This window comes from Miscanthus floridulus, chromosome 3 (assembly GCF_019320115.1).
Source record: "Miscanthus floridulus cultivar M001 chromosome 3, ASM1932011v1, whole genome shotgun sequence".
Classification (NCBI taxonomy): Eukaryota; Viridiplantae; Streptophyta; class Magnoliopsida; order Poales; family Poaceae; genus Miscanthus; species Miscanthus floridulus.
In genome coordinates this window covers 55759730-55785603 of record NC_089582.1, presented here as the reverse complement: position 1 = coordinate 55785603, position 25874 = coordinate 55759730, and the positions used below count along the sequence as shown (strand labels likewise).

The 25874-nt window shown below is 47.1% G+C and overlaps 3 protein-coding genes across 3 annotated transcripts in view; all 3 read left to right on the top strand.

Moving 5' to 3' along the window:
* Positions 1–1691: 1691 nt before the first annotated feature.
* On the top strand, positions 1692–3625 carry LOC136545770 (CASP-like protein 1D1). The gene is made up of 3 exons (XM_066537747.1): positions 1692–2087; positions 2226–2352; positions 3245–3625. Exons 1-3 carry the CDS (start codon positions 1837–1839, stop codon positions 3464–3466), a joined length of 600 nt encoding a protein of 199 aa, XP_066393844.1. The 5' UTR covers positions 1692–1836; the 3' UTR covers positions 3467–3625.
* Positions 3626–18122: 14497 nt separating this feature from the next.
* The window catches only part of LOC136541674 (glutamine-dependent NAD(+) synthetase), a 31093-nt gene continuing 23341 nt past the window's right edge, over positions 18123–25874 (top strand). Inside the window, exons 1-6 of the mRNA XM_066533682.1 lie at positions 18123–18552; positions 19177–19482; positions 19868–20091; positions 20754–20857; positions 21792–21926; positions 22840–23008. Of these exons, the coding sequence (XP_066389779.1) occupies positions 18359–18552; positions 19177–19482; positions 19868–20091; positions 20754–20857; positions 21792–21926; positions 22840–23008 (1132 nt within the window). The 5' untranslated portion in view covers positions 18123–18358. The remainder of the gene's footprint in view (positions 18553–19176; positions 19483–19867; positions 20092–20753; positions 20858–21791; positions 21927–22839; positions 23009–25874) is intronic.
* On the top strand, positions 23280–25642 carry LOC136542892 (uncharacterized). Its single transcript, XM_066535520.1, has 2 exons — positions 23280–24868; positions 25583–25642. The coding sequence occupies exons 1-2, from the start codon at positions 23504–23506 to the stop codon at positions 25640–25642; spliced, it is 1425 nt and encodes a 474-aa protein (XP_066391617.1). The 5' UTR covers positions 23280–23503.

The following is a 25874-nucleotide window of genomic DNA, read 5'->3' as shown; positions in this document are numbered from 1 at the left end:
GCAAATTAACAGAAGAATGGGAATGTACACACATAACAGACTACTACGACGATATCGGGACGTGTGAATAAATAACCATCCGTACTAGTTGACCTTGCTTACGTGATCATCTCGGCGAGCATTTCTCCACCGGACAGCACCGTACTTGGTCAAGGAAGAGCTCCGATTCTATGAGGAAGGGAACACGGTCTCCCACGACCGTTGTCGCTCTCCCTCGTAGAATCAAAGCTCCTCCTTGATGTCCGTTACCGCTCGACAGAGAACATGCTTGCCGAACTGAACACGGTCCGCAAGTTCAACTAGTACGGATTTTCTATAATTTTCTAACTATTTTCTAAGTTTTTATTTATATATACTACGTTTAGGTACGGTGATTGACAGACTACTACGACGATATCGGGACATGTGAATAAATAACCATCCGTACTAGTTGACCTTGCTTACGTGATCAGCTCGGCGAGGATTTCTCCACCGGACGGCACCGTACTTGGTCAAGGAAGAGCTCCGATTCTACGAGGAAGGGAACACGGTCTTCCACGACCGTTATCGCTCTCCCTCGTAGAATCAAAGCTCCTCCTTGACGTCCGTTACCGCTCGGCAGAGAACATCCTCGCCGACCTGAACACGGTCCGCAAGTTCAACTAGTAAGGATTTGCTATAATTTTCTAACTATTTTCTAACTTTATATTTATATATACTTTAACCTTCTTTCATGTAAATATGCAAGCTTAAAGTGATTTTGAGCTCAAATTGCTTACAAATGAAAAAAAACCACAATAAAGAACCATAAATATATATAGTGAATAAAATGGCATAAGAAAATGGTAAAAAATGAGAGTATGAGATTGGTAACCTTTACAACTGAAGAATCGACGGAGGAATCGAAGAATGGATGGAGGAACAATGGAGGGAGGGAGGAAGCAAGAACACTACTGCAGTGAGCTTCAAAATGTGCTGAGCTCGGGCTCGGGGAGGAAGGAGGAGACGGCCGATTTATAAAGGGAGAACATTTAGTCCCGGTTGATAGATCCAATCGGGACTAAAGGTAACTTTCCAACCCCGGGCGCAGCCACGACCCGGGAGTAGACCTTTACTCCCGGTTGGAGCCACAAACCGGGAGTAAAAGTATACCTTTAGTCCCGGTTGGTGGCTCCAACCGGGACTAAAGGTCCCTGCCACCTCTGTCTGGCGTAGTAGCCGTTGGGCAGGGACCTTTAGTCCCGGTTGGAGCCACCAACCGGGACTAAAGGTATTTCTAGTCTCGGGGGCAAAAAATTCCGGGACTAGAGCCCATTTTGGCCGAGGATCAAAGGTCTGTTCTCTACTAGTGGCAGATAGAGACTAATCAAAGCTCTAGCTATGTGGACATATTGTCCTGTTCGCTTGGCTGATAAGCCATGACTAAAAGTACATTTGACTGATTTATTGTGAGAGAAAAATTTTATTCGTTGGCTGAAAAAGTAGGATTTATATAGCGATACATCCCAGACTAGCTAGAGGACTTCCGGCGCCATGCTGCTGGGCCCTCTAGCTGGGCTGGCTGCTGCCCCCGTATCAGACAAGTTGACGTCGCGTTCTCACGTGCCGGTGCCGCCGTTGCATGCTGCCACGCCGTCCCCTGTGTGTACATGTACGTACGTGCCACCCGGCCCACCCCGGCCGCCCGGCGCGCGGCTCGGCTATATAGCAAGCATCTAGAGCCGCCGTGCCGCAACACACAACAAGAGACACGCCCCGATCGACGACTGCCGGCTAGCTAGCTCCTGCCCTGCAGCTTCGTTCTCTAATTAGCTAGCTACTAGCTGCCTTAGCCAGAGAGTCGATCATCAGCGCGCCATGGCCACCGTGGACGTCGCCACGCCGACGGCGGAGCCCGGCAACGGCAAGCAGGCGCCGTCCCCTCCGGCGGCGCGCAGAAGCAGCTTCTCCGGCGCCGACCTGGCGCTGAGGGCGCTCCTGTTCGCGGTGACGCTCGCGGGGCTCGTCGTGCTGGCCACCGCCAAGCAGACGGCGCTCGTCCCGGTCCCGCAGATCCCGGGGCTCCTCCTCTCCCGCCCCGCCAAGTTCAACCACTCGCCGGCGCTCATGTGAGTAGTAGCTTAACTAGCACGCACCAAATGATATTTGTCATCACGGCGCCGGCGCGCCTTAATTGCATGGAGCATGGCCTCTGACGGCGCCTCTTTGCATGCATGTGGCCATGTGCTCGTCGCTCGCTCTGGTAGATATCTGCTGGTGGCGCTGTGCGTGACGTGCTTCTACAGCCTGCTGACGGCCCTCACCTCGCTCAAGCTCATCATCTCCGGTTCCTCTCCCACCAAGACTCTCTTCCTCCTTGTTCTGCTCGATGTGGTGAGCACCTTGTTTATTATACAAATTATTAAGCTTGGACAATATATTTAATTTCTTCTTCTTTGTAATAGTGTTCTTTTTCCCTGCGCTTAATTTGACATATAAAAATTTTGGGCAACTACTGTGTTTTTTAATTAAAAAATGGCTATGTCACGCTTAATTTGGATATTGTTATAGTATTTCACGTTTATTAATTAGTCTCTGATCTTCACCTAAATATTATTTCATTAAAAAAATCTTTTCATGAAAACATAATAGGGATCTTGCTAAAAAAACATAATAGTGATATCATGATTTCCATATATATATATATATATATATATATATATATATATATATATATATATATATATATAACCATCTTTCGTAAGAAAAAAAAACAATATAGATTTTTCTATTTTTTTAATAAATAATAGTCATGTTACACCACAATATTTTACTAAATTTCGTTTTTTAAAGGGATTAGGTTTCAAAAAAAAATCGTTTCAATATAATACACGAAGTATTATGACTAGATCATATGTTCCGGTGGATAAGAAGATATTTTTCCTATGACAAAAGCGACAATTATTGACTATATAGATGTGACATGTACATCAAAATATTGAGTATTTGATTCAAGTTACTTTAATTCACGCAGAGTTTTTCTTTTTCTTTTTGAGAAATTCACGCAGAGTTATTAGCCAATCTCTATATATAGGCAGATCTTATTGTTACTTACCAGTATTTAGTCTCCAGTATTTGAAGTCACTGGGTCCATCTTTGAAAACTCTCAAGAAGAGAGCTTATTACTAGTCAGCGCGAAAAGGAAATGTATTTATTTCTAACATAACATCCATTTAATTTGGGTGCATCTCTATCTCCCTGTGTGCGCGTGCATGCATGGCGGCAGTTATACGCAGCTATCATGGCTTCAGCGACCGGCTCAGGGGGTGGTGTAGCATGGATCGGGTTCAAGGGCAACACGCACACCAACTGGAACAAGATCTGCAACATCTACGGCAACTTCTGCCGTCACATTGGCAGCTCCATCTTCCTGGGCCTCATCGCCTCCATCATCCTCGTCCTGCTCACCATCCTCAACACCCACTCCTTGTACCGCCGCAGTCGCTAAGCTAGCTGATTTACATACATCGCCGGCTCACGGTGTGACATCTATTTCTATTGTAGTCTAAATTTACAGGGAATCGAAGAATGTAGAGGGTCCGCTGTGTATTATATTTGTGTGTTTGTGCTGTTATACTTCACTCTTATAGGTATTTTTTTCTCCGACCATCGTTAGTCGTTGCTGTATATGTCATTATTCTAGCTGGTTCATCTTTTGCTTGTGCAACAAACATTTCATTATTAGTTATAACAAGGTGCGGTTTGGTTAACGATTTTTTGGCCTTAATCCGATCATTACACATATGCGCAATACCGTTACACAACCATGGAATTGGATCCAGACCCTATAGAAAGTTGTCACTTCACTCCCAATCGAGCGTGTTACGGGCCTTATTTAATAATTTATGACTGCATGTCATCCACTCATCCTTCCTAAAATATAACAAACTGTGCGTATTAACCGGTTAGGACCAATTACTAATTTGTTTTTGAACAGAATTAGAACTAATTACTAATAAAAAAAAGAACCTGGTCCGTGGTCTCGCACGTGTGCTTGGTCCACGGTGATGGGTGAGGGAGTGAGAGAGGAAGGCCTGGTTTGAGCCCAGGAACCCAACCAACAGGTCCTAAATCTATATCTATATATACTCTTATAATAAAGCTAAATCCCACTAGATGGTTTTTCTTTTCATGCAAAGTGTCCACATCATTCCTATAGATGTCCATGCAGCCCGTAGCCCAGTGGCCCGGCCCGAAGCACGTTTTTTTTGGCCCGGCCCAAGCACGGCACGGCCCGGTGTTGTGCGGGCCCGGACCGGTCTGCTACGGTGCATAGGGCCGTGGCACGCCGGGCGGCACGGCACGGCCCGACATTTAGAGGTCGGCCCGGTGGCAGCCCGGTTGCTGGTGCAGCCTGCTAGAATTCCCCACGCCCCTAGCCCAGCCCAGCACCCAACCCCCTCCTAAACCTACCCAGCTGAAAGCTCTAGTTTGGTTTTGGTGAATTGATGAAACCCTAAGTGCTAACCTATTTCTCTAAGTGATCATGAGATAGGGTAGCACATTCCAAGTGGTGGAGCAAGTGATGATGATCATGTTGGTGGTGATGGCCATGGTGATCATGCTCGGGCTTGGAAAAGAAGAAAGAAAAAAACAAAAAGCTCAAGGCAAAGATATAATTTGATTGGAGCTTTTGTGTTTTGATGATCGAGACACTTAGCGAGTGTGATCACATTTAGGATAGATAGCCGTACTTTTAAGATGGGTGAAACTCATCGTGAAATGCGGTTATCAAAGTGCCACTAGATGTTCTAACTCAATGAATATGCATTTAGATTCTAGTGAGTGCTAACACCCTTGAAAATATTTGTGAAAATATGCTAACACACGTGCACAAGGTGAAACACTTGGTGGTTAGCACATTTGAGCAAGGGTGGAGAGGTTGGTGAAGTCGAGAAAGTCACTAGAGCTAACCGGACGTAGGACCGGACGCTGGACCTGCGCATTCGGTCAGTGTTGTGCAGTGAAGGGCTCAGCCTCGGCCTGTGACCAGACGCAGGCGAGGGCAAGCGACCGGATGCGACGGTGATGAGTCCGGTCATGCCGACGTACGCTGACATAATGCGTCGAAGTTGGGCAGTGGTGAGTGGATGCTGGTGTGGGTCCGGTCACCGTTGTTCGGACGCGTCAGGTCACAAAAAAGGCACTCGGGGAGCTTACTGGAAGTGACTGGACGCCACATTTGTTGCACGTTCGGTCAATGCGTCGGTGCATTATGTCGCCAGCTTGCTGGCTCAGGCGCGCGTGCGATCGGACGCCGCGGTGGTGAGTCCGGTCGGCTTGCCTGCGCATCCGATCATGACTTAGCTGTTGCGCTGAATCACTTGACCGTTGGAATCGAGCGGCAGGCGTTTGAAGTGGGGGACATGTGGACGACATCCGTTGACCGGACGCTGGGGGTCATGCGTCCGGTCATGGTGACCAGTGCGTCCGGTAGTCCTGAGAAAAGTGTAGTGAGGAGCCCAATGGCTCTATTCATTGGGGCTCTCTATTTAAGGCATGTGGCCGGCTCTAGCTCATTCTCTTGGCCATTTTCATTGACATGGCAACCTAGTGAGCTAAACTAAAGCCCTCCCACTCATCTCCATCATTAATTCATCATCTTTATGAGATTGGAAGTGAATCTAAGTGCATTGCTTGAGTAATTGCATCTAGAGGCACGTGGTGATTGTGTTTCGCTGTGGGATTCACTTGTTTCTCTTGGTGGTTGCCACCACCTAGATGGATTGGTGCAGCGAGGATCGTTGAGTGGAGGAAGATGATTATCTCCGGCTCTAATCATGGTGATTGTGAGGGGTTCTTGACCTTTTCCCAGCGGAGAGCCAAAAGGTACTCTAGTGGATTGCTCATGGCTTGTAAATCCTCATCTTGTGTTGGTTGTGAGGCACCCAATTGTGGGTTAGGCGTGTGATGTATATTAGCGTGTGAACCTCCAAGTGAGTGAATCGCCACAACGGGGACTAGCTTGCCGGCAAGCAAGTGAATCTCGGTGAAAAATATTTGTGTCATCTTATCTCTGAGGATTTCATTGGTATTCATTGTGATTGATTGATCATCTCTTGCCACGGTGGTATAACTCACTATCCCTCTTGTGTATTTATATTCCTAGTGTAGATATGCTCTTTAGTGTAATTAGTTTTGAGAACTAGCTTGTGTCTTGTCTAGTGGTTAGTGAGGCTCTTTAGTTAGTCTTTGAGAGCTCACTAACTTAGTGGTAGTGACATAGCCTCTTGTGTGTTATAGAGATCATAGACAACTAGAATTGTGGATAGGAGGCTTACATTTTTTAGTAGGCTAGCGCAACACTCGCTTCACTTCATAATTATCTAACCACTTGGCTTAAGTGTTGTTGTAGAAATTTTTATAGGCTATTCACCCCTCCTCTAGCCATTAGGACCTTTCACTAGCCCCTGCATGCACCCCCTCCCCCAACCCACGCGACACCTCCCCGCACTCACAATCTCGCAGGCGCCGCACTCACCACGCTCGCCTCGTCCATGCGACCCCATCCACGTTGCTGCGTATTCTTTCCCCGTCGCTCCCTCTCTCTTCCCCCACCCCTCCTTGTAGGGAAAATGGACCCTAGGCCCATTTACTTTGGATTTTGGTGTTTGATGACCAACACAACTAAATTGGACTAATGAATTTGCAAACGATTGTTTTATAGTTCAATAGGGTGCAAGACGTGACTTAGACGAAGGCGACATGATGATCCGATGATCAACACCTTAAGCAAGACCTAGAAGCACAAGAGAAAACCCAAGATATCAAGCAAAGTCCAAGCACGAAGATGGAAACCAAGCCGGACGCAAGATCACGAAGAAATGTGCTCGGCAGAGGTGACCGAACGCGGCCCTAATAAGGACCGGACACGTCCGATCAGTAGCACGGCAACACCAAGCGTCGACAGTTGTGACTGGACGCTGAGCAATAGTGACTGGACGTTGAACGAAGCAGTGACCGGACGCACCGGTGACACTGTTCATCATCACGGCAATGTTTTCAGCGTGACCAGACGCAGTGGTACTGGACGACCGGACACATGAAGTGCAGCATCCAATAATTTCTAGAGAGGTTCTAGACTGGCGCCAGCGTGACTGGACGCGTCTGGTCGATGATGACCGGACTCAGCCCAGAGTCCGATCAGCGCACGCGCTCCAACGGTCGGGACGACCGGACGCGTTCGGTCAGGACGACAGCAGCGTCCTGTCAGTAGCAAAAAGCTGGGTTTCTTCCCCAACGGCTACTTTATCCATGAGGCTTATAAATAGACCCCCAACCGACCATTTGAGTATAGTGGAGCTGAGGAAACATACCAAGGGTGTTGATACACCATTTTAGTGATCTCCACTTGCATAGTGCTTAGTGATTTATTAGGTGATTAGCGTAGGTGCTTTGCGAAATGCTTAGGTTGATTAGACCACCGCTTATGCGCTTGCTCTAGGTTTGGACCTAGTATTTAGTGAGGTTTGTATACCTCTTACCACTCGATGCTTGCGCGCACCATTGTTGTACATCGGAGGGCCTTATAGTCTTGTGAGATCACACCAACCGTGTTTGTGGTGTGGCCGCCACCGTGTACCGAAGGGAACAAGGCCCGCGGCGGTTCGACCAAAAGCTTGATAGTGAAGACGGCGGGGAGCAGTCCAGGAGAGGCTTGTCAGAAGACACACCAGAGACCCACTTGCGCGTGGAGAAGGCCCAGGGCTATCCAAGGAGTTACCCGACCAGAAGCTTGGCCCTTACGAGGGATTCCTTATGAGGGGCTCCAACGAGAACTAGGGGGAAGCTTGCGTGTTTCTCGATACCTCAGTAAAAATACCAGAGTCATCGACGGGAGTTTGCATATCTCTACCTTACTCTTTAGCTTCCGCATTTACATTATTTTCATAACTTCTTTTGCGGTAGAGATAGCAACACACTAGCAAAACCGTAGTTGCACATTTAGATAGTTTATCTTTTGTATAGGTTTTGCTAAGGTTAGAAAAAGAGGCCATAGTTTAGAGTTAAACTTTTAAGTTGCCTAATTCACCCCCCCTCTTAGGCGTCATGGTCCCCTTTCACTCCTCTCTCTGCCGGCCTCCTCCTCGCTGCCGGCAGCCCCCTCAGCCTCTTCCTCTGCATCCCTGTAGTGGCGGCTTCAACCTCCACCTCCCGACTCCCGCGAGTGACGAAGAATATGGCAAGGGTGTAGAAGGATCTAGCCTTCTAGGTGGCGGATTCGGACTCCACCTCCCACCTCCTGTGGCTGCATACCTTCCCCTGCCACTCCCTCTCTCTAGCTCTCTAGTGTACGCGATGAAGAAGAGTCTCTGCTGGGCCACGGGCTGGCACGACACGTAAATTTTGCCGTGCTTAGCGGGCCGGCATGGCACAAAAAACGGCCTATAGTGCCATGCCTAGGCTAAAGGCTAGGCCCGTAGCCCGGAGAGGCAAGGCCTGGGGGGGCACGACGTGCCATGCCGGCCCAACCCCCTTTGGGCCGTGCCCGCCTGGTATGGCCCATTGGCCACTATAATCATTCCCCACAAAGTGACTCCACTAAATCTTCTATCTCTTTCATGCAAGATGTCCACATCATTTTTCACTAAGTCCATATCATCCTTTATTAATTACAAAAAAAATATCCATGTCATCTCTATCATGTGCAATACTTTTAATCTTTACAAGTCATCTACATATGCTATTTGTTTCATCACCTATTTCTCTATAATGTAATCAAATATTTTATTGGTTTTTCTTCTATTAGCTTACCGGTTTTTACCAGATCTGATACAATAAAATAACATACAAGTCAGATTCATATATACATAGTATACATAGTACCATATAGTAATGCTATGTATATAACAGATTTATTTTAAAGAAAATCCCGTGGCAACGCGCGGGTATGCTTCTAGTTTCTAAATTCCAAACTCCCATTGCCTTGTTTCAATTACTCCAACTAAACCTGCCATAACATATGCTTTATTTTTGGATAACGGTATCACTAGCGCCCGGATGTCCGACACAAATAACCATCCAGACGCTTCTGCTCTACCCCCCACTCTAGCGCTCCTTCCCTTTGCTGACACACGTCACAGATCCCTTCTTTTCTCTTGTGATGCAATTGTAAAATTCGGTGATGATGGTTGCGCTCCCTGTAGCACCAATGCAGACTCTGCACCTTGTCGTGTGTAAGTGAGAGATGGAAAGAGAGACAAATGGATCAAATGTTAATCATTGATAGCAACATTGAGAAACAAGGTTCGTAATATTAAGGGCTTGTTTGGTTCCATTTAGTCCCTGAACTAAATTTTAGTCCTACCTATTTGGATCCAGGGACTGAAGGCCATTAAAGCTACTATACAAAGACCAAAATGCCCTTCTTCTCACCCTCCCTCTCACCTTCTATGCATTAATGAGGACCAGGGGGTGTCTTTTGGCTGGTTTAGTCCCCTTTGGTGCCAACAAAAGAGGATCGGCAGTCCACCGAGGGGTATGCCCATGATGGTAGATTGATTGGTAGAGATGCACGTGATTAGGAACCAGATGGTACCAGAGACACAAGACACAAGATTTATATAGGTTCAGGCCATCAATGTGACGTAAAACTATACGTCATGTGCTCTGCTGGTTTGTATTGCTGGAATATGAGATAAGGTGTCGAATGGAGATGTCGACTAGGGGACCCCTGCCTCTCCTTATATACTCTAGAGGGATAGGGTTATAGGTCGGTTAAATCTTAGTCTAATCGGGCAAGTAATAATCTTTACAAGGAATCTAATATACAGCATATCCTAAGAAATCTTACGCCAAGGATATCGTCTTGAAGCCTTGCGGTGTACGCCGACTTGTGCCGTGCACCGCAAGTCTTGATGTCATCTGCTGGTCCATCCCTGATGTTGCGGCTCATGTCCCTCGCCGTGGGTACCTAGGGGTAGACCCCCCACAGCTAGTCCCCGAGCACCTTGTATCCGCTTGGTGATGCCATCTTGGTCAAGTCCGAGCAGTTTGTCATGAAGTCGATCATCTTAACTGATGATCCGAGCGGTGAAAATGATAGCCGAACAGTTTAACTGATGGCCTGGGCAGTGAAGATTGGAGCCAACCAGTTTAACTAGTGACCTAGACGGTGAAAATTAGAGCCGACCAGTTTATCTGGCTAGCTGCCCTCGGACTGAGCCAAGTAAGGCTCACCATTAGGATGTAAGAAGTTCAAGATAAAAATTTGAAAATTGTTGGTTGGAGAAATGTACACACTTAAGTGCCACGTGCAATGGCGCTGACGACATAATCATCAGAGCAGAATAGAGGCATTAAGCGACAAATTTGACATAGTCAAAACATCATGAAGAAGAACCTATACGTGCACCGTAAGGTGTAGTGTACACGCTGTAGTTCCCAAGCCTAAGATTAGGTGTAAGGTACACCTAGTGTCAGGGTCTTGAAGAAAAAGAAGCAATACCCAGCGTAGCTGAGAAAGCATATCAGTACATTTCACCGTAAGGTGAAGAGTACACACTTAGTCCCCAAGCCTGCTAGAAGATAAAGAATAAATCTTGTAGCAGGGTCCAAAGAAATCAGGAGCTTGATATTCTAGTGTTGATGCGTGGAATAGCCAGCGTCATCTGCCATTACAGATGGCCATCGGGCCGTGCCGTGTCGGCGTGGCGTCGTGCCTGCACGGGCCACCATGCCAGTCGTGCCATGCCGCTGCCGTGCTCGTGCCGCACCTCTGGCCCAAGGCACGGCCCACGGACCGTTTTTCCGTGCCGTGCCGCCCGGTGAGCACGGCCAATTTCACCGAGCCGTGCTGGCCCATGGCCCGGCTGCCAAAAAACCTCGCTTTTTTCATCAAATTTTTTAAGTGTTTCACTTTCACAGTTCACAGATTCCATTTCACAGACAATAAGACATAAGAGAGATATTATCATAATATCAAAATGAGCTATTTGTGCAATGCTGCCTCACTAAAAACCTTTCTAGGTAAAACTCACCCTTGTGAGAAACCCTAGAAAGGAAAAAAGAGTACAGCCAGCTCTAAATTGTTAAAGTCTTAGTTCTATCGTATTACAATAGCCAACATCAGTGGCAAAGTCACAGTGAGACTTAGTGAGTTCACATGATCACATCACAGCAGCAAGAAGTTCTATTTCTATCCTATTACAAAAGTTCATGTTCATCCATCCATCATCCTTGATCCTTGACTCACTCACTGCCTCAACTATGTCACAAACTCACAGTCCAAAAGTACCTGCAAAATGTCAATGTTAGATTGTTACTTTGTTAGACATAATGAACTTCAAATCTTGAATGTAAAGAAGTTTCAGTTTAGTGACTACCTCTCCTCTTCTCTTCTTCTTCTATCCACCACCAACAGCAGTATCACCGCTGCCGCTGCCGGTGTCTCTGCCTTCACCTTGTTCATCGAGGAAGAGGTTGTTGAATGCCTCCTCCAGTTCCAGGTCCTCAGGTGTATGCTGTTCCCTTCTTGCACCTTGTTCCTAGTCCTTGATGTAGGTGAGCATCTCAACATGCTCAGGCAACAAGCGCCGCCGCCGATCTTCGAGTATCCTGGATGTACAGCTGAAACAGGACTCCAAAGAGACAGTAGACACAGGGACAGACATAATATCTTGAGCCATAATCGATAGGATTGGATAGGTTAGCTTGTGGTCACGCCACCAGAGGAGTATGTCAAAGGATTCCTCATAACATGTGACAGGGTCATTGTCCAAGTTAGCTTTAAGCTCACTAACAGCAGATGGAGTAGAAGAGGATGAGGGGGAAGAGACAGGGGATTCACCAAGACCTCCAAAGATCCTTCCCCATGCCTGTTTTGTCTTACCAGTATGAGCTGAAGGGACTGAAACCCTTTGACTCCTCACTGCACCAAATTTCTGTTCATACTTGGCAAACAGTTTATACAATTCATCTTTAACATCAGCATAGTACACACTATAAGTGCATCCAGTTGCCTTAGCAAGCAATTCAAGCACATTAAAGAACCCTTTCATCTTAGCTCTAGGATCAAGAATGAATGCATATGAATAAATGAGTGGAATTTTCTCCCAATATTTAAGGAATTTAAGCTTCATAGGAGTAGCAATCATTCTAAAATTAGCATCTCTTTCAGCACTTTGTAAGTGTTCAGCCATGTCAAGCATATGGTGCAAAATATGTGGAGCTATGGGATAATACACACCAAACAGAACAACAGTGGAATTATAGAAGAGTTCCAAGAATATCATTATTTGTTCAGCAACATACCAATGTTGTGCAGTCAACAAAGTAGAACCATAATTTGATGTAATGAACACATGAAAGACTTTCTTATATGGCAGCAAATGTTTGAGCATCAAATAAGTAGAATTCCATCTAACATCCATATCCAAGCCAAACTTTTTAGGTCTAAGACCCTAAGCTGTGCAGTAGTTCTTAAACAATGCAATTCTTTGATTAGAGGAATTTAAAAAACTTATTGCAGTTCTGAAATCTTTAGTATAAGGTTTCAACCTCTTTATGCCAGATTTAACAATCAAATTTATTATATGGCATGCACAGCGTTGATGCACAAGCAAATACTACACCTTGTTAGGATCATCTCTTGTAGGTGCAGGATAAGAACCTAAATAGCCAAAGAACATAGGTTGCAAAATCTTAAAAGCCCTAGAATTAGCAGAAGCATTGTCTAGAGACACAGAAAAACCTTGTCAATCAAACAAAACTCCTCAACCACACTAGCAATCCTATCAGCAATGTTTTCACCAGAATGAGAAACATCAATCAACCTTAAACCAACAACTTTTTTTCTGTAATTCCCAATCTACACTAACATAATGAGCAACAACAGAAATATAATCCTCTTTAGCATTACCAGACCATATATCAGATGTTAAAGAAACAGAAGATGCAGCAGGCAACAAAGATTTCATAACAATAGCACGTTGTTCATCAAACAGTTTAGACATATCTCTAGTGGTGGTCTGCCTAGAAACCTTTTGAAACAGAGGATTGTGAGCACGCTTAATGTAATCCTCCCAAGCCTGGGTCTCACCAATCCCTAAAGGAAGGTCTAGCCTAGCAATCAAACAGCACAACTCAGTGCGAGCAAGCATAGGATCATACACCCAATTTTTCAAACCATCAGGATTCATAGCAAGTTTAGACTGGACCATACTAGCATGCTTACGTTTTTTCATACAGGAAAACATGTGCCATCTCAAATGCCTAGTGCCAGCAGCAGACCTAGCACTATAACGTGCACCACAGTGTTTACAGATGGCCCTCACTCAAATTTTATTCTCCTTAATCTCATGGAAGTAATCCCAAACATCAGAAACTTTCTTACCAGAGGTGGAAGAGGTTCCATGAGTGTCAGTGGAGACCTCAACTCCACCATCACCGTCATCGCCATCGCCATCACCGAGATAGTCAGGGCTGGTTGCCATCACCATCACCGAGATCGATGACGAACAGACCGGCTACGTCATCTCGCAAGTCATCGTCGTTCTCGATTTCCAACTCCTTGTCCAGGTGCGGCGCTAGGTCCTCGCCATCGATAAGGGGGGATGTTGATCCAACCCCCGCATTGCGAGCCCAGCACCAGCACCAGCCTGAGCCCGACCCCGACATCTAGCTCCAGCACCGCCCCTCGACGGGTGCTTCGGCGGCCTGGCCATGTCCACTCTAGAGGAGGATGCGGCGTCAGGCACGAACCTACAACTCAAAAAGACAGAGACAGAGTGAGTAGAGAGAACAAGAACTGACAAGCAGATCCAAAGAAAGAGTAGGGTTAGGGTTAGGGAAGAACAAGATGAACATGCGCTCCGGAGCCCGGTGCTAGAGATGAAGAAGCTAGAGCCAAAGGTGGGGAGGAGGAGACAACGATTAGAATCGACGGCGAGGTGGGTGAGGTAGGGTAGGGAAGAAGAACACGAACTCACATGGCTCACGGTTCACCGAGAGCGAGAGGAGAGGGAAAGGAGGAAGGAGACGGGGACAGCTAGACGGGGTTAGCGAGGTGGAGTGGAGGAGCACCGGTGAGGTCATCGGAGCTGAGGACGGGGCCGATGGCGGTGGCGGTGGTGGATCGAGATCTAGAGCAGAGCAAGAGCGAGGTGGAGCGAGAGAGAGAGAGAGACGGCTGCACGGCGGTGAATGATGGGGTTAGCGAGGTGGAGTGGAGGAGCACCGGCGAGGTCACCGAAGCCGAGGACGGGGCCGATGGCGGTGGCAGTGGTGGATCGAGATCTAGAGCAGAGTGAGAGCGAGCGAGCGAGAGAGAGAGAGAATGAGGATTAGGGTTAGGGATTGGGGAGGCCGGGAGGGAATGAGGGATTGGGGGCAGCCGAGCGGGGCTCCTGGCCTCCTGCGCTGCGCTTATATTTGCCGTTGCCGCCCTTCGTGGGCTGCTAGGCCAAATAGGGCACCGGGCCATCACCGTGCTAGCCTACACCACCGTGCCATGCCCGGGCCGTGCCACGGGCCAGGGTGGCGGCCCAGACACGGCCTGGTCCATCGGGCCATGCCAGCACGGGCCCGCTGGCCACCGGGTCGTGCCGTGCCTGTGCCGGGCCAAAAGGCCGGGCCACCGGGCCGTGCCGTGCCCGTGCCGGGCCAAAAGGCCGGGCCACGGGCCGTGCCGATGGGCCTCGGGCTGCATGGCTTTCTATATCTGCCATGTATCTATCAAGGCCCCAACACGCCGCCCAAGATCAGCACCTTGATTCGAACGGCATGGAGCAGCTTTGATAGCACACATGGCATGCAACGCCATTGAAACATAGTAAAATCCGACCACCAAGGGAGTTCCCAGCTTGACTGGCGACGCTTGCATGAAGAATCCGAATGACGAGGAGTCCCCAGATTAGCTAGCGATGCTTGCATGAAGAATCCAAATGCCGAGGAGTCCCCAGCTTAGCTGGCAAGCCCTAGCATCACTGATGATGAAGGGACGAATAATCCGACCAGCTGCTCGGTGAAGAATCGAGCACCGAGTAGCCCAACCAACTAGTCGGCGGTGAAGTGAGCGCTGAGTAGAAGTGAGCGCCGAATAGTCCAACCAACTGGTCGACGACGAAGTTCATGAACCTAGCGGTCCGACCAGTTGATCAACGGAGAAGTTCGAATGCCAGGTAGTGCGACCACCCGAACGATGATCCAGCAATACAAATATGTAGAATGGGTAGTACATGATGTAAAATAAAATATACGAACTCGGCGATGAAGGCAGTAGAGCAGAGTAGATAAACATTATGTTTATTTGAAGTGTTCATATTTTAAATATGAGTAACTTCCTGCTAGTTGATTCTATATCACGTCACCAGCCCTGACTAGCCCAAACTCTATAGCGCGGAGTGGCCGACACCCGTGTACTCGTAAGAGAGAGCGCGTTGCCAAGGAGCCGCTGCTGACTGTCCATAACGCAGAGCGTGGCTCGTGCACGTGTAGGAGCAAAGTTGAGGATAGGGCCATCTCTGGGTAACACGAATGAGAACATGACCGGTCGATGAGTCGGTGGAGAATAAATGGAGTGTCTTAAAGAAATTACGCATGGAGAACGATCGGAGTATTTTAAGCATGGAGAAATTAATTGTGGAGAACGATCGGAGAAATAATAATTGGAGAAACACGGCGAGGAGAAAGCTGTATTAAATGTAGATATAGGAAGTATACTTATCTTTAGACAGAACGTCTGGTCGACGGCGTACGACGTTATCTGGTCGGCGTCGATGAAATTGCTCGGCCCTCGAGCTTTCCGACCTGTCATCATGGCGACGGTTGTCATAGTGTCGTTCTTCGCGACGATCATCATTGCGATGCGGCATGACTCGCTTCGTGGCTTGGGCGGCTCGCTTAGTGGCTCGATGCAGTCGGACGGGCGCGTGGAGTTGTAGTTGTAGTCATTGCATCCGTGCATGTGCACATGCATACAAGCCTCATTGCTTAATTAGCTTGCATGCCATGTTGATCTCACGATCGTCTCTTCCTGCTTGTTCGCTATTGATCGGCTCCTTATATGCTCCAATCGAGACGGTATCTTGTCAGCCGGTGCACGCGTGATGCCGCCAAGTACTCCGAGCTCCGCAGCCTGAGGCTGCGGTTGATGACGCATCAAGCTGGACGTAGATCGAGGAGGAAAACAAGAGCGCGATGTCTTGCGGGCTGCGGTTGATGACGCATCAAGCTGGACGTAGATCGAGGAGGAAAACAAGAGCGCGATGTCTTGCGGCCAACGGCAAGCTTGATTACTCGGGTTGCTGCAGGACGCAGAGCCATGTGCATGAACAGGATCTGCCGCTTGACTCCATGTACCAAAGCGTACTGCCGCGAATTCGCGACGAGTTGTGTAGTGACGTCGAGCCATTGCGAATAGCCTCAAGACGGCGGCTCCATCATAGGTGAAGGGTGGCACCGCCAAAAGCTAAATTGCCACGGATGGCGGTGATTTTGAGGTCCATCTGGTTCGCCAGAGGATCAACATGCACGCTCTTTACCTGGCGCACTAACTGTCGACTAAAGATGTTCGACAGTCCACCAAAGGGTATGTCCACGATAGTAGATTGATTGGTAGAGGTGCGCGTGATCAGAAACTAGATAGTAATAGAGATACAAGACATAAGATTTATATAAGTTTATACCGTCAATGTGACGTAAAACCCTATGTCGGTTCAGGCCGTCAATGTGACGTAAACCCCTACATCTTGTGCTTTGCTGGTTTGTATTGCTGGAATACGAGATGAGGTGTCGGATGGAGATGTCGACTAGAGGACCCCTGCCCCTCCTTATATACTCTGGAGGGGTAGGGTTACACGTCGGTTAGATCTTAGTCTAATCGAGCAAGTAATAATCTTTACAAGGAATCTAATATACGGCATATTCTAAGAGATCTTGCGCCATCTTTAGGATATCGTCTTGAAGCTTTGCGGTGGACGTCGATCAGTACCGTACGACGCAAGTCTTGATGTCATGGGCAGGTCCGTCCCTGATGGTGCGACCCATATCCCTCGCCGTGGGTACCTGGGGGTAGACCCCCACATTTGGTCACCCCCAAGAAACTAGAGGACTAAACCAGTTTAGTCACTTTTCAGTCACCCTATTTGACAATTTAGTGAATAAAAGGGGCCAAAATCAGGTGAAACCTAACATGGCCTAAAGAAATAGTGTATCCAACATTAAAAATAAACTTATGTAACATCGAGGATACGAATTAAAGCTGAACATCACACACACATATAGATGATTCGAACAAAAAAATCTCACCACAACATTGCCTTTTGCTTCACGTTCAAACCACATCTCAAAATCAAACCATCTGTCATATCAAAATTATCCAATGAAACATATTGAATCACCTCATGTAACATAAAAAAAAGCATGTTACAACATCTCAAATAAGCTATTGCAATATCACAAAATCCAATTTGTACGGAGTCTGCCATAAAACTTGTAACATCCAAAATTGATTGTAGCAACATAATCACATACTACGACATAACCCACCATAGAGTGTAGATCCGATTGACCTTTTCTTGTGAAGGAGCCCAAACACCATGGAGTAGTTTGCCGCCAGCGAGGCCACTCCTCAATTGTGTAGTTCGTCGCTGAGAGATAGATCCAACCATAGAGGAGTTCATAGTCGAGAGACACCTCAACATAGAGGTATCCACTTAGATCCATAATGCTGCCATGGAGGCAAGGCAAGAAGGCGGGTAGGCGCAGCGGCGAATGAAGAAAGAGGATGGGCATGAGCAGGCAGGGCCATGAGGGAAGAAGAGGCAGTGAGGGAGTAAGACGGTCAACGGCAAAGGAGAAAGGCAAATAGAGATGACTAGACGCGTCAGAGAAATGAAAAGCGGTGTTAGAGAGAAACATGTCGGAGATGTTGGGGCCGCTGGCAGGCTGAATGGCCTGTGATTTCCGATAAAATAGCGTCGGACCTCCGCGCAGGAGCATTTCCGTTTAGAGATCTACAGCAGTCGTCCGTCCCAAAAACGGAACCTATCGACCGGCGAGGTACTGTAGCAACGTAGCGTAGGGCTTCGAGTTCTGACACGGGTGGATCCCGGTCCCACTAGACAGCTGGGGCCTGATTCCGCCTTCGGAGCCGCCCACGCGGCCACGCCTCCGGTGCTTTCTATGTTCGTCGATTCGATTCCCCACCGGCACAGCCACTCTCTCCACAGGCCCACACGAAAAGCCGAAACATTCTTCCGCCGCCGGCCCGCCGCCGCCTTCAATCCTCTCCCCGGCGCGCCGAAGGCCGAACCAACGAGCCTCGCACGCCGGCTGTCTCGATTCGGGAGGAGGAGGAGGAGGAGGAGGGGAGGAGCCCCTGATCTGGGTGGCGGGCGAGATGAGGCTACTGCGGGTCGCCACGTGCAACCTCAACCAGTGGGCGATGGACTTCGACACCAACCTCCGCAACGTCAAGGAGTCCATCGCGCGCGCCAAGGCTGCCGGCGCCGCCATCCGCGTCGGCCCCGAGCTCGAGCTCACCGGCTACGGCTGCGAGGACCACTTCCTCGAGCAGGACACCACCGCCCACGCGTACGTCACCGCCTAGTACCTTCTATCTCTACTAGTCTCGGCCGGCCCAGCCCGGCTCCCATGGCTCATATATAAAATTCGGTAGATTACCGTGTTGCTCGAGATTAAGTATCCCGCACTTAAATTACAGTGGCTACCTTCTCGTGTGGTGGAGCCTTAATACTTTTCGCAATTTGGGGATTCTGCTAGATTGTACTCTGGTAGGATAGGATCAGCTACTTCCACTGCACTCTGGTAGAATCGGTTACTTTTTACCTCACTCTGGTGGAACCAGTTCACTTGGGGTGGAATGGGTTACTCCTCTTCTCCACCTTGGTTGAATTAGCTATGTCGTCTAGAAATTGTACTAATTAAGTTCAGTCTTTTTATAGGGAAACTATCTCTGTCTGCTGTACAAAGAACGTGTAAATAAATAAATTGATAAGTAAAAAAGTAAACGTATGGCAGGACAACCAATTCACCCATGTCTTTTAAGTTGTATTTCTCTGCATTCAGGGACTTCAAACCATTCCATTTATCTTGATACAACTGCCGAATATGCACTCGTTATCTGGAAGACAATATATTGCCCATGTGACTTATTATATGCATCTGCTGTTAGTTATTCCGTGTATCAATCTGCAGGTGGGAGTGCTTAAAAGACATTTTAACTGGGGATTATACGGACAACATCTTATGCAGCATAGGAATGCCGGTTATTTTCAATAGTGTGCGGTATAATTGCCAGGTCTTCTGCCTAAATCGCAAGATAATCATGATCCGGCCAAAGATGTCCCTTGCAAATGATGGAAATTATCGGGAATTCCGTTGGTTTTCTGCTTGGACATTTAAAGACGAGATTGTTGACTTTCAGCTCCCCATTGAAGTCTCAGAGGCTATATCCCAGGATACTGTGCCTTTTGGTTATGGATACATGCGATTTTTAGATGTGTAAGTATGAATGCTACTTGAATTTATTTCTGTCGTTGTAATTTTAGCTTCCTGCTTTTCTAATGAACATACACATGCAGACATGCTAGAGAAAACCATTGGTTTGCTGCCATGGATTAGAAGTCAATTGTATTATGTAGGAGTACATGGTATCAAAGAGCTGAATAAACTTTTTTCAAATTGAGTTGGATATTGGATTGAAATAAGACATACCACTTTCTTAGTTTGAAATGTTCTGCAGTTTGTCATGAAGGTTTAATCTATATGCTTCATAAACTAGTGAATTTGTATACTCTCTGTGATGCTATTATTGATGATAAAGCACTACTTAAGCATTAGTTACTATTTGATCTTTTTTTTTTAAAAAAAAAATCCTTTTGTCCAGGTCTTTGGCTGCTGAAACCTGTGAAGAGCTCTTTACAGCAAACGCTCCTCGGATTGACTTAGCATTGAATGGTGTTGAGGTTTTCATGAATGCAAGTGGAAGCCACCATCAGTTAAGGAAGCTCAATCTTCGGATTGATTGCATAAGGAATGCAACTCAAACATGTGGCGGTGTTTACATGTATGCTAATCATCAGGGATGCGATGGTGGCCGCCTTTATTATGGTATCTCAAAATGCCGTTGTTTGTGCTCTTGTAGATTTGTTTTTTATTATCTGATTTTCTTTTCTCATCTTCAGTTGTCAACCAACTTACAACACGAACACAACATTCATGATTTTTTTTTTATTCTTTTATACCTGACTTGAATGTCTGTTTATCATATCCACATGATATTATCCACTGCGCTAACAAAACTTAGGAGCAAAATGCTTTGTCCTCTCCCTTATTGTTGGAGGTTGCAGTACTGAAACTCTATGTAGGATACGTGGCATGTCAGTTTGGACTTAGTGGTTTTGGGTAGTCCGACAGAGGGGATGTGATGTTATGAATGGAATTCTTAAAAAAAAAATCTTCTTGCAAATAACTCCTGTGGCTATACCTCATAATTGCTGATGGCTGGGGTAGCAGGTGCTTATCCATGAATCCATGACGATATTTTACTGGGGACAGAAATTGAGTTTGTTCTTTTATGATTTATGAACTGAAGTGCCTTCTGAGTGCTGTTTACAGAAGATGTATTAACTACTATGTATGTTGTTTTCCACTTTAAGGTTTCTGAATGGCATTCCTGATTTGGCCCTTCCTTTCTTAATTCTGCAATTGTGTTCTATGTTGATCATACTTATTCAGAGAATTTTTCTGTTTTTTTTAAATGTTCCCACTAGATGGTTGTTGCTGCATTGCGGTAAACGGTGATTTGATAGCTCAGGGATCTCAATTTTCGTTGAAGGATGTAGAAGTTCTGGATGCTCTGGTAGATCTTGATGCTGTAAGTTCTAATCCTTTAGGTATTTTTTGTATTTGTGTAATCCTTTGATTGTTTCCTGTTCCTTTTTGTTCTATTTTTAGTTACATGAAAATTATTCTTTGGTTTGTTGCCCAACCAACCTTGATAAAATTGTTCCTAGTAGCCAAAAAAAAATGTTGTCCATAGTGCCCACAAGATTGCCAGGATCTCAAGATTGACAATAAAATTCATATGATGTGAACTAGGGCCGTGAGGCGTAAAAACAAAGGGCGTACCCAGTGCAGAGAGCTCCCGCTCTGTGCGGGGTCTGGGGAAGGGTGTTAGTGGCAAGCCTTACCCTCGCCTGTGCAATGCGAGGAGACCGCGACTCGAACCCGGGACCTTCCGGTCACACGCGGTAAGACTCTACCGCTTGCACCAGGCCCGCCCTTCGAACTAGGGCCATGAGCATTCAAAAAATTTGCAACTATCCAAGCAAGTGCCTAATTCTTTGAACCCTACCAAAAATTGGTAAGGTGGGTTGTGGCAAAAACAATACATTCAACTACTCCCCAATTTTCTATATCTACCATCTAAAACACCTTTCCCTGTTTGCATAGAAAGAATATTTGTTAAGAAATTATCATTATGGGTATAATAGTTAGTTTAGTTGTTAGGCCTGGTATATCCATTCCGTGCTTTTACTTATTCTTTGCATCTTTTAGAAACTTATTGAGTGTTTGCCTGTTTGCAATTCTCCAAAGTCCATATTTATTCCGCTTTACTATATTTCGTAAGCTTTAGGTTTGTGAGCTATGAATTGTGCAAACATGGGTCGTATTCTACTTTACTATATGCAGTTCTCCAAAGTCCACATTTGTTCTGCTTTACTACAAATTATGAGTTATCTAGCTGTAGTTTTATTGCAAATATGAGTCATATTCTAGCACAGCTGATCATTCATTTCTGTGATCAGGTATCGAGTTACCGATCATCTGTTTCTAGTTTCAGAGAGCAAGCAAGCCACAGAAAAAATGTACCTTTTGTGAAGGTACCATATAAGCTTTGCCAATCATTTCAGAGTGGAATGATTCCGACTTCTCCAGTTCAGGTTAGTTGGTCTTTCAATATTTCAATGTTATTCTGTAATGCTTTAGAGCATCTCCACCAGATTTCTCATATTACATCTCCTATAAGTTGCTTTAAGATAGTACCCTAAAATCAATTTAGGATATAGGAGAGTACTGCTGCAGCAGATTACCTAAAACTTGTCTCCTTTATTTTTTTAAGGATAGGGGAGAGGGTGTTGTCGCCTTTATTTAGGAGAGATGATGCTTCTTTTAGGAGATCTCTTAAAAATTATAGGTATAGGAGATGCGATAGGAGATCTGCTGCAGCTCCTCTATCTCCTAAAACACTATTTTTTAGGTATAGGAGATTGAATAGGATATCTGACGGAGATGCTCTTAGTAGGTGTTTTTTTGTTACCATATCTGAAAGCAACTCAAGCTTTCTTCCAGTTAGAGCATTTAGTATGGGCCTCAACAACGTAAACCAGTCACCAGTGTATGATGATTAAGCTTTGATAGGTAATGCCTGTTAGCTCATCCCATAATCATATATACAATATGAACTAATTGCTTTTAGAAGAATTTCACAGCAGAGCCCAACTGGTTAATCTTAAATCAGCCTAAGGTATTGGCCAATTCTTGGAGCTTTTATTGACTAAACATGCTTGGGCTTTGGAATTTTATAATCCTGTATGTATGATTTTTCTAGCATCGTGGGTTTATTTTGTAAAGTTTCTTCCTGCTATGGTAACTATTGTTGACAATCTATTTGAACATCTTCTTTATACTGAGAAAACATTGCATAAAATCATTGTTACCCTGATTGTCGTTTTATTAAGTATTCATAGGCAAATGCTTTCTCCCTTGTCTATCTCTTGAGCCCTACAAATCATGAAAACTGTGCAAATGGGTATTTGGAGTAACCTTTTCTGTCATGTCTATCTTTGAGCACAGATTGTGTATCACTGTCCTGAAGAAGAGATTGCGTTTGGACCTAGTTGTTGGCTATGGGATTATTTGAGGAGGAGTCAAGCATCAGGATTTTTGCTTCCCCTTTCTGGTGGTGCGGATAGTTCATCTGTTGCGGCAATAGTCGGGTGCATGTGCCAACTTGTTATAAAAGGTCAGATCTAATTTCTGTATTCCTTCGTTCACCTTTTAGTAGAATGTTCTCTGAATTGTCTTCGAAACATAGTTTACTGGAGTGTTCACAGATGCATAAGTTACTATTTAGGCATAAGAAAAACCTTTTAGTAGAAGGTTCTCTTAATTGTCTTCGAAACATAGTGTTAGAGGAGTCAAGGGCCTATTGGGCCTTAGCCTATTAGGGTTAATTAGTCGCTTGCTTAGGGACCAAGTCCGACCTCTCTATATAATGGGAGGAGATGTATCAATCTAATCAAGCAAGAGATTAGAAGGAAATCCCTTCTCTTTTGCCGGCCGTGGGCGAAGCCCCGCGGCCGGCCTCCCCCAGCGCCCTTGCAGCCCTAACTGCCGCCCATGAACAGTACCCGCGGTACTGTAGCTCCGCGGGTACTGTATCGCGTCAGCCGCCGTCGCTCCCCTCGACTCTCTCCTCTCAATCCTAACAACCACATAACATCTGGTATCAGAGACCATGGCCAGATCCTACGCCGCCGTGCCCTTCTCCACACCGCTCAGTGCACATCCCTGGGCTGCGCCAGCCCTGTTCTCCGCAGCGCCGCCGGCCGGATCCTACGCCGCCGTGCCCTTCTTCACACCGCTCGGCGCACATCCCTGGGCTGCGCCAGCCCTGTTCTCCGCAGCGCCGCCGGCCGGATCCTACGCCGTCATGCCCATCTCCACGCCGCTTGGCACACATCCTTGGGCTGCGCTGGCCCTGTTCTCCGCAGCACCGCTGGCCCTGTCCTCCGCAGCTCCGCCCGTGTTCACCACCGCCACAGCCACTGTGGCGCCCTTGCCTGCGCAGCAGCCTGCACCTTCCACAGGTGCCTTCGGTGAGTGGATGGCGACCTTTGACCACCTGCAGTGCCAGATGGACGTCCTCGCGACCCTCGTCCATAACATTGAAGCACAGCCAGCGTCGGTGCCGAGCAGTAGTCCCGCGCTGCTTTCCACCTCTCCTTCACTGATCCCGTCGTTCACCACCCCCAGCCCCGTGCCACCACAGCAGGACAGCGATGGCGTCTTTTACGGGGGAGTGGATGGCATCCAGGCATCGGCGGCGCAGCTGCAGGCGGTGGCGCATTGCCTCCTAGCGCGCCGGCAGGGACGACAACACCCCATCTTCAAGCGGCGGCGTCCAGTCGTCCCTACAGCAGCAGCCTTGCAGCTCACGGAGAGGAAAGCGATTGCGCGGGCAAGTGCCTGCAAGGTGTTTGCGGCGGTGCGGCTGCAGGCTGCGGCGCGTGGCCTCCTAGCGCGCCGGCGGCTGCAGAAGATGCGCTCACCTATGCACGAGGCGACCTTGGCGGCGGTCGACCTCAGCATAGGGGAGCGCGACCTAGCATGGTCGGTCGACCTCGCCTGGTCGGACGGCCACCAGCAACCGTGCCAACCTGCTGTTGTCTTCAGGCGCAAGCATGGTGTTTTTTCCGTGGGCGGCGAACTCCAACTCTGCGGCACCGGCGATATGGGCGCAGCTTCCCTCCTTGTCACCGGCGGGGACGCACTGCCTAGCGCCATCGCATTCCGCCACCGTCCGCCACGAGCACGTCTCCGCTGGTTGCTGTTGCCACCAATTCTAGGTGGCCATACCCGTGCACCCCTCTCGTTCCGATGGTCTCCATGGGATCCAGGTGGCTACACACGTGCTGGTCCAGCAAGCGGAGGGTGCCTGCCGTATCTTCAGGAGTCAAAAATAAAGAGTCGTAATCTTCTTCAGGTCAATAAAATAAGCCGAGATGTAAAAGGCTTATTTTTAGGTGTTAGGGTTGTGTCTAGTGGAGGCATCGTTAGTGTCATCGTTAGATTGCAGCTCGAGGACGAGCTGCATGTCCAGGTGGGGTGTAGTGTTAGAGGAGTCAAGGGCCTATTGGGCCTTAGCCCATTAGGGTTAATTAGTCGCTTGCTTAGGGACCAAGTCCGACCTCTCTATATAATGGGAGGAGATGTATCAATCTAATCAAGCAAGAGATTAGAAGGAAATCCCTTCTCTTTTGCCGGCCGTGGGCGAAGCCCCGCGGCCGGCCTCCCCCAGCGCCCTTGCAGCCCTAACTGCCGCCCATGAACAGTACCCGCGGTACTGTAGCTCTGCGGGTACTGTATCGCGTCAGCCGCCATCGCTCCCCTCGACTCTCTCCTCTCAATCCTAACAGCCACATAACACATAGTTTGCAGGAGTGTTAACAGATGCATATGTTGACATTTAGGGATGAGAAAGCCACCTAACTATGAGTTATCAGACTTGTTAACAGATGCATATGTTAACATTTAGGGAGGAGAAAGCCACATGACTATGAATTATCAGATGAAGTGTTGTTTTATTCCATTGAAATAAAACTATGGTTCATGTCATGGCATGGGGAATAAATTAGAGCAAAGTAATTATTCTAATATCAAAATTAACACATAAAATATCATGGAAACTCTACATGATGATCAAATGGAACGATACTGAAGCATTACTTTGGGCTGACATGTATAGGGCTCAGTGCATTGTCATAACCTTTTAAATTTTCCTTTTTGAATAAAGTGTCTCTGTTCACATCTCTAGTTGGCATTTGGTGGGCCAAAACAAATGAAAGAGTGGATGGTCAAGTACAGAAAGGTCTAAACTCCATTATCATCCTTGGAGCCTGGCAATTTGGAATCACCACAATCTTTGCGTGTTTGATGGGATCTTGCCTAATTTCAAATTTTAAATGGGGGTAATAGAGTTCATTAGGGAGGAGTTACAACTTTGGTGTTTAGCTGGGGCTTGAGGGTTTCACATCTCCTTGGTCTTGGGTCAAGTGATAGTTTGTTGGTCGAGGTCGTTTTAGTGTTTGTGTTCAGTGGCAAGAGTC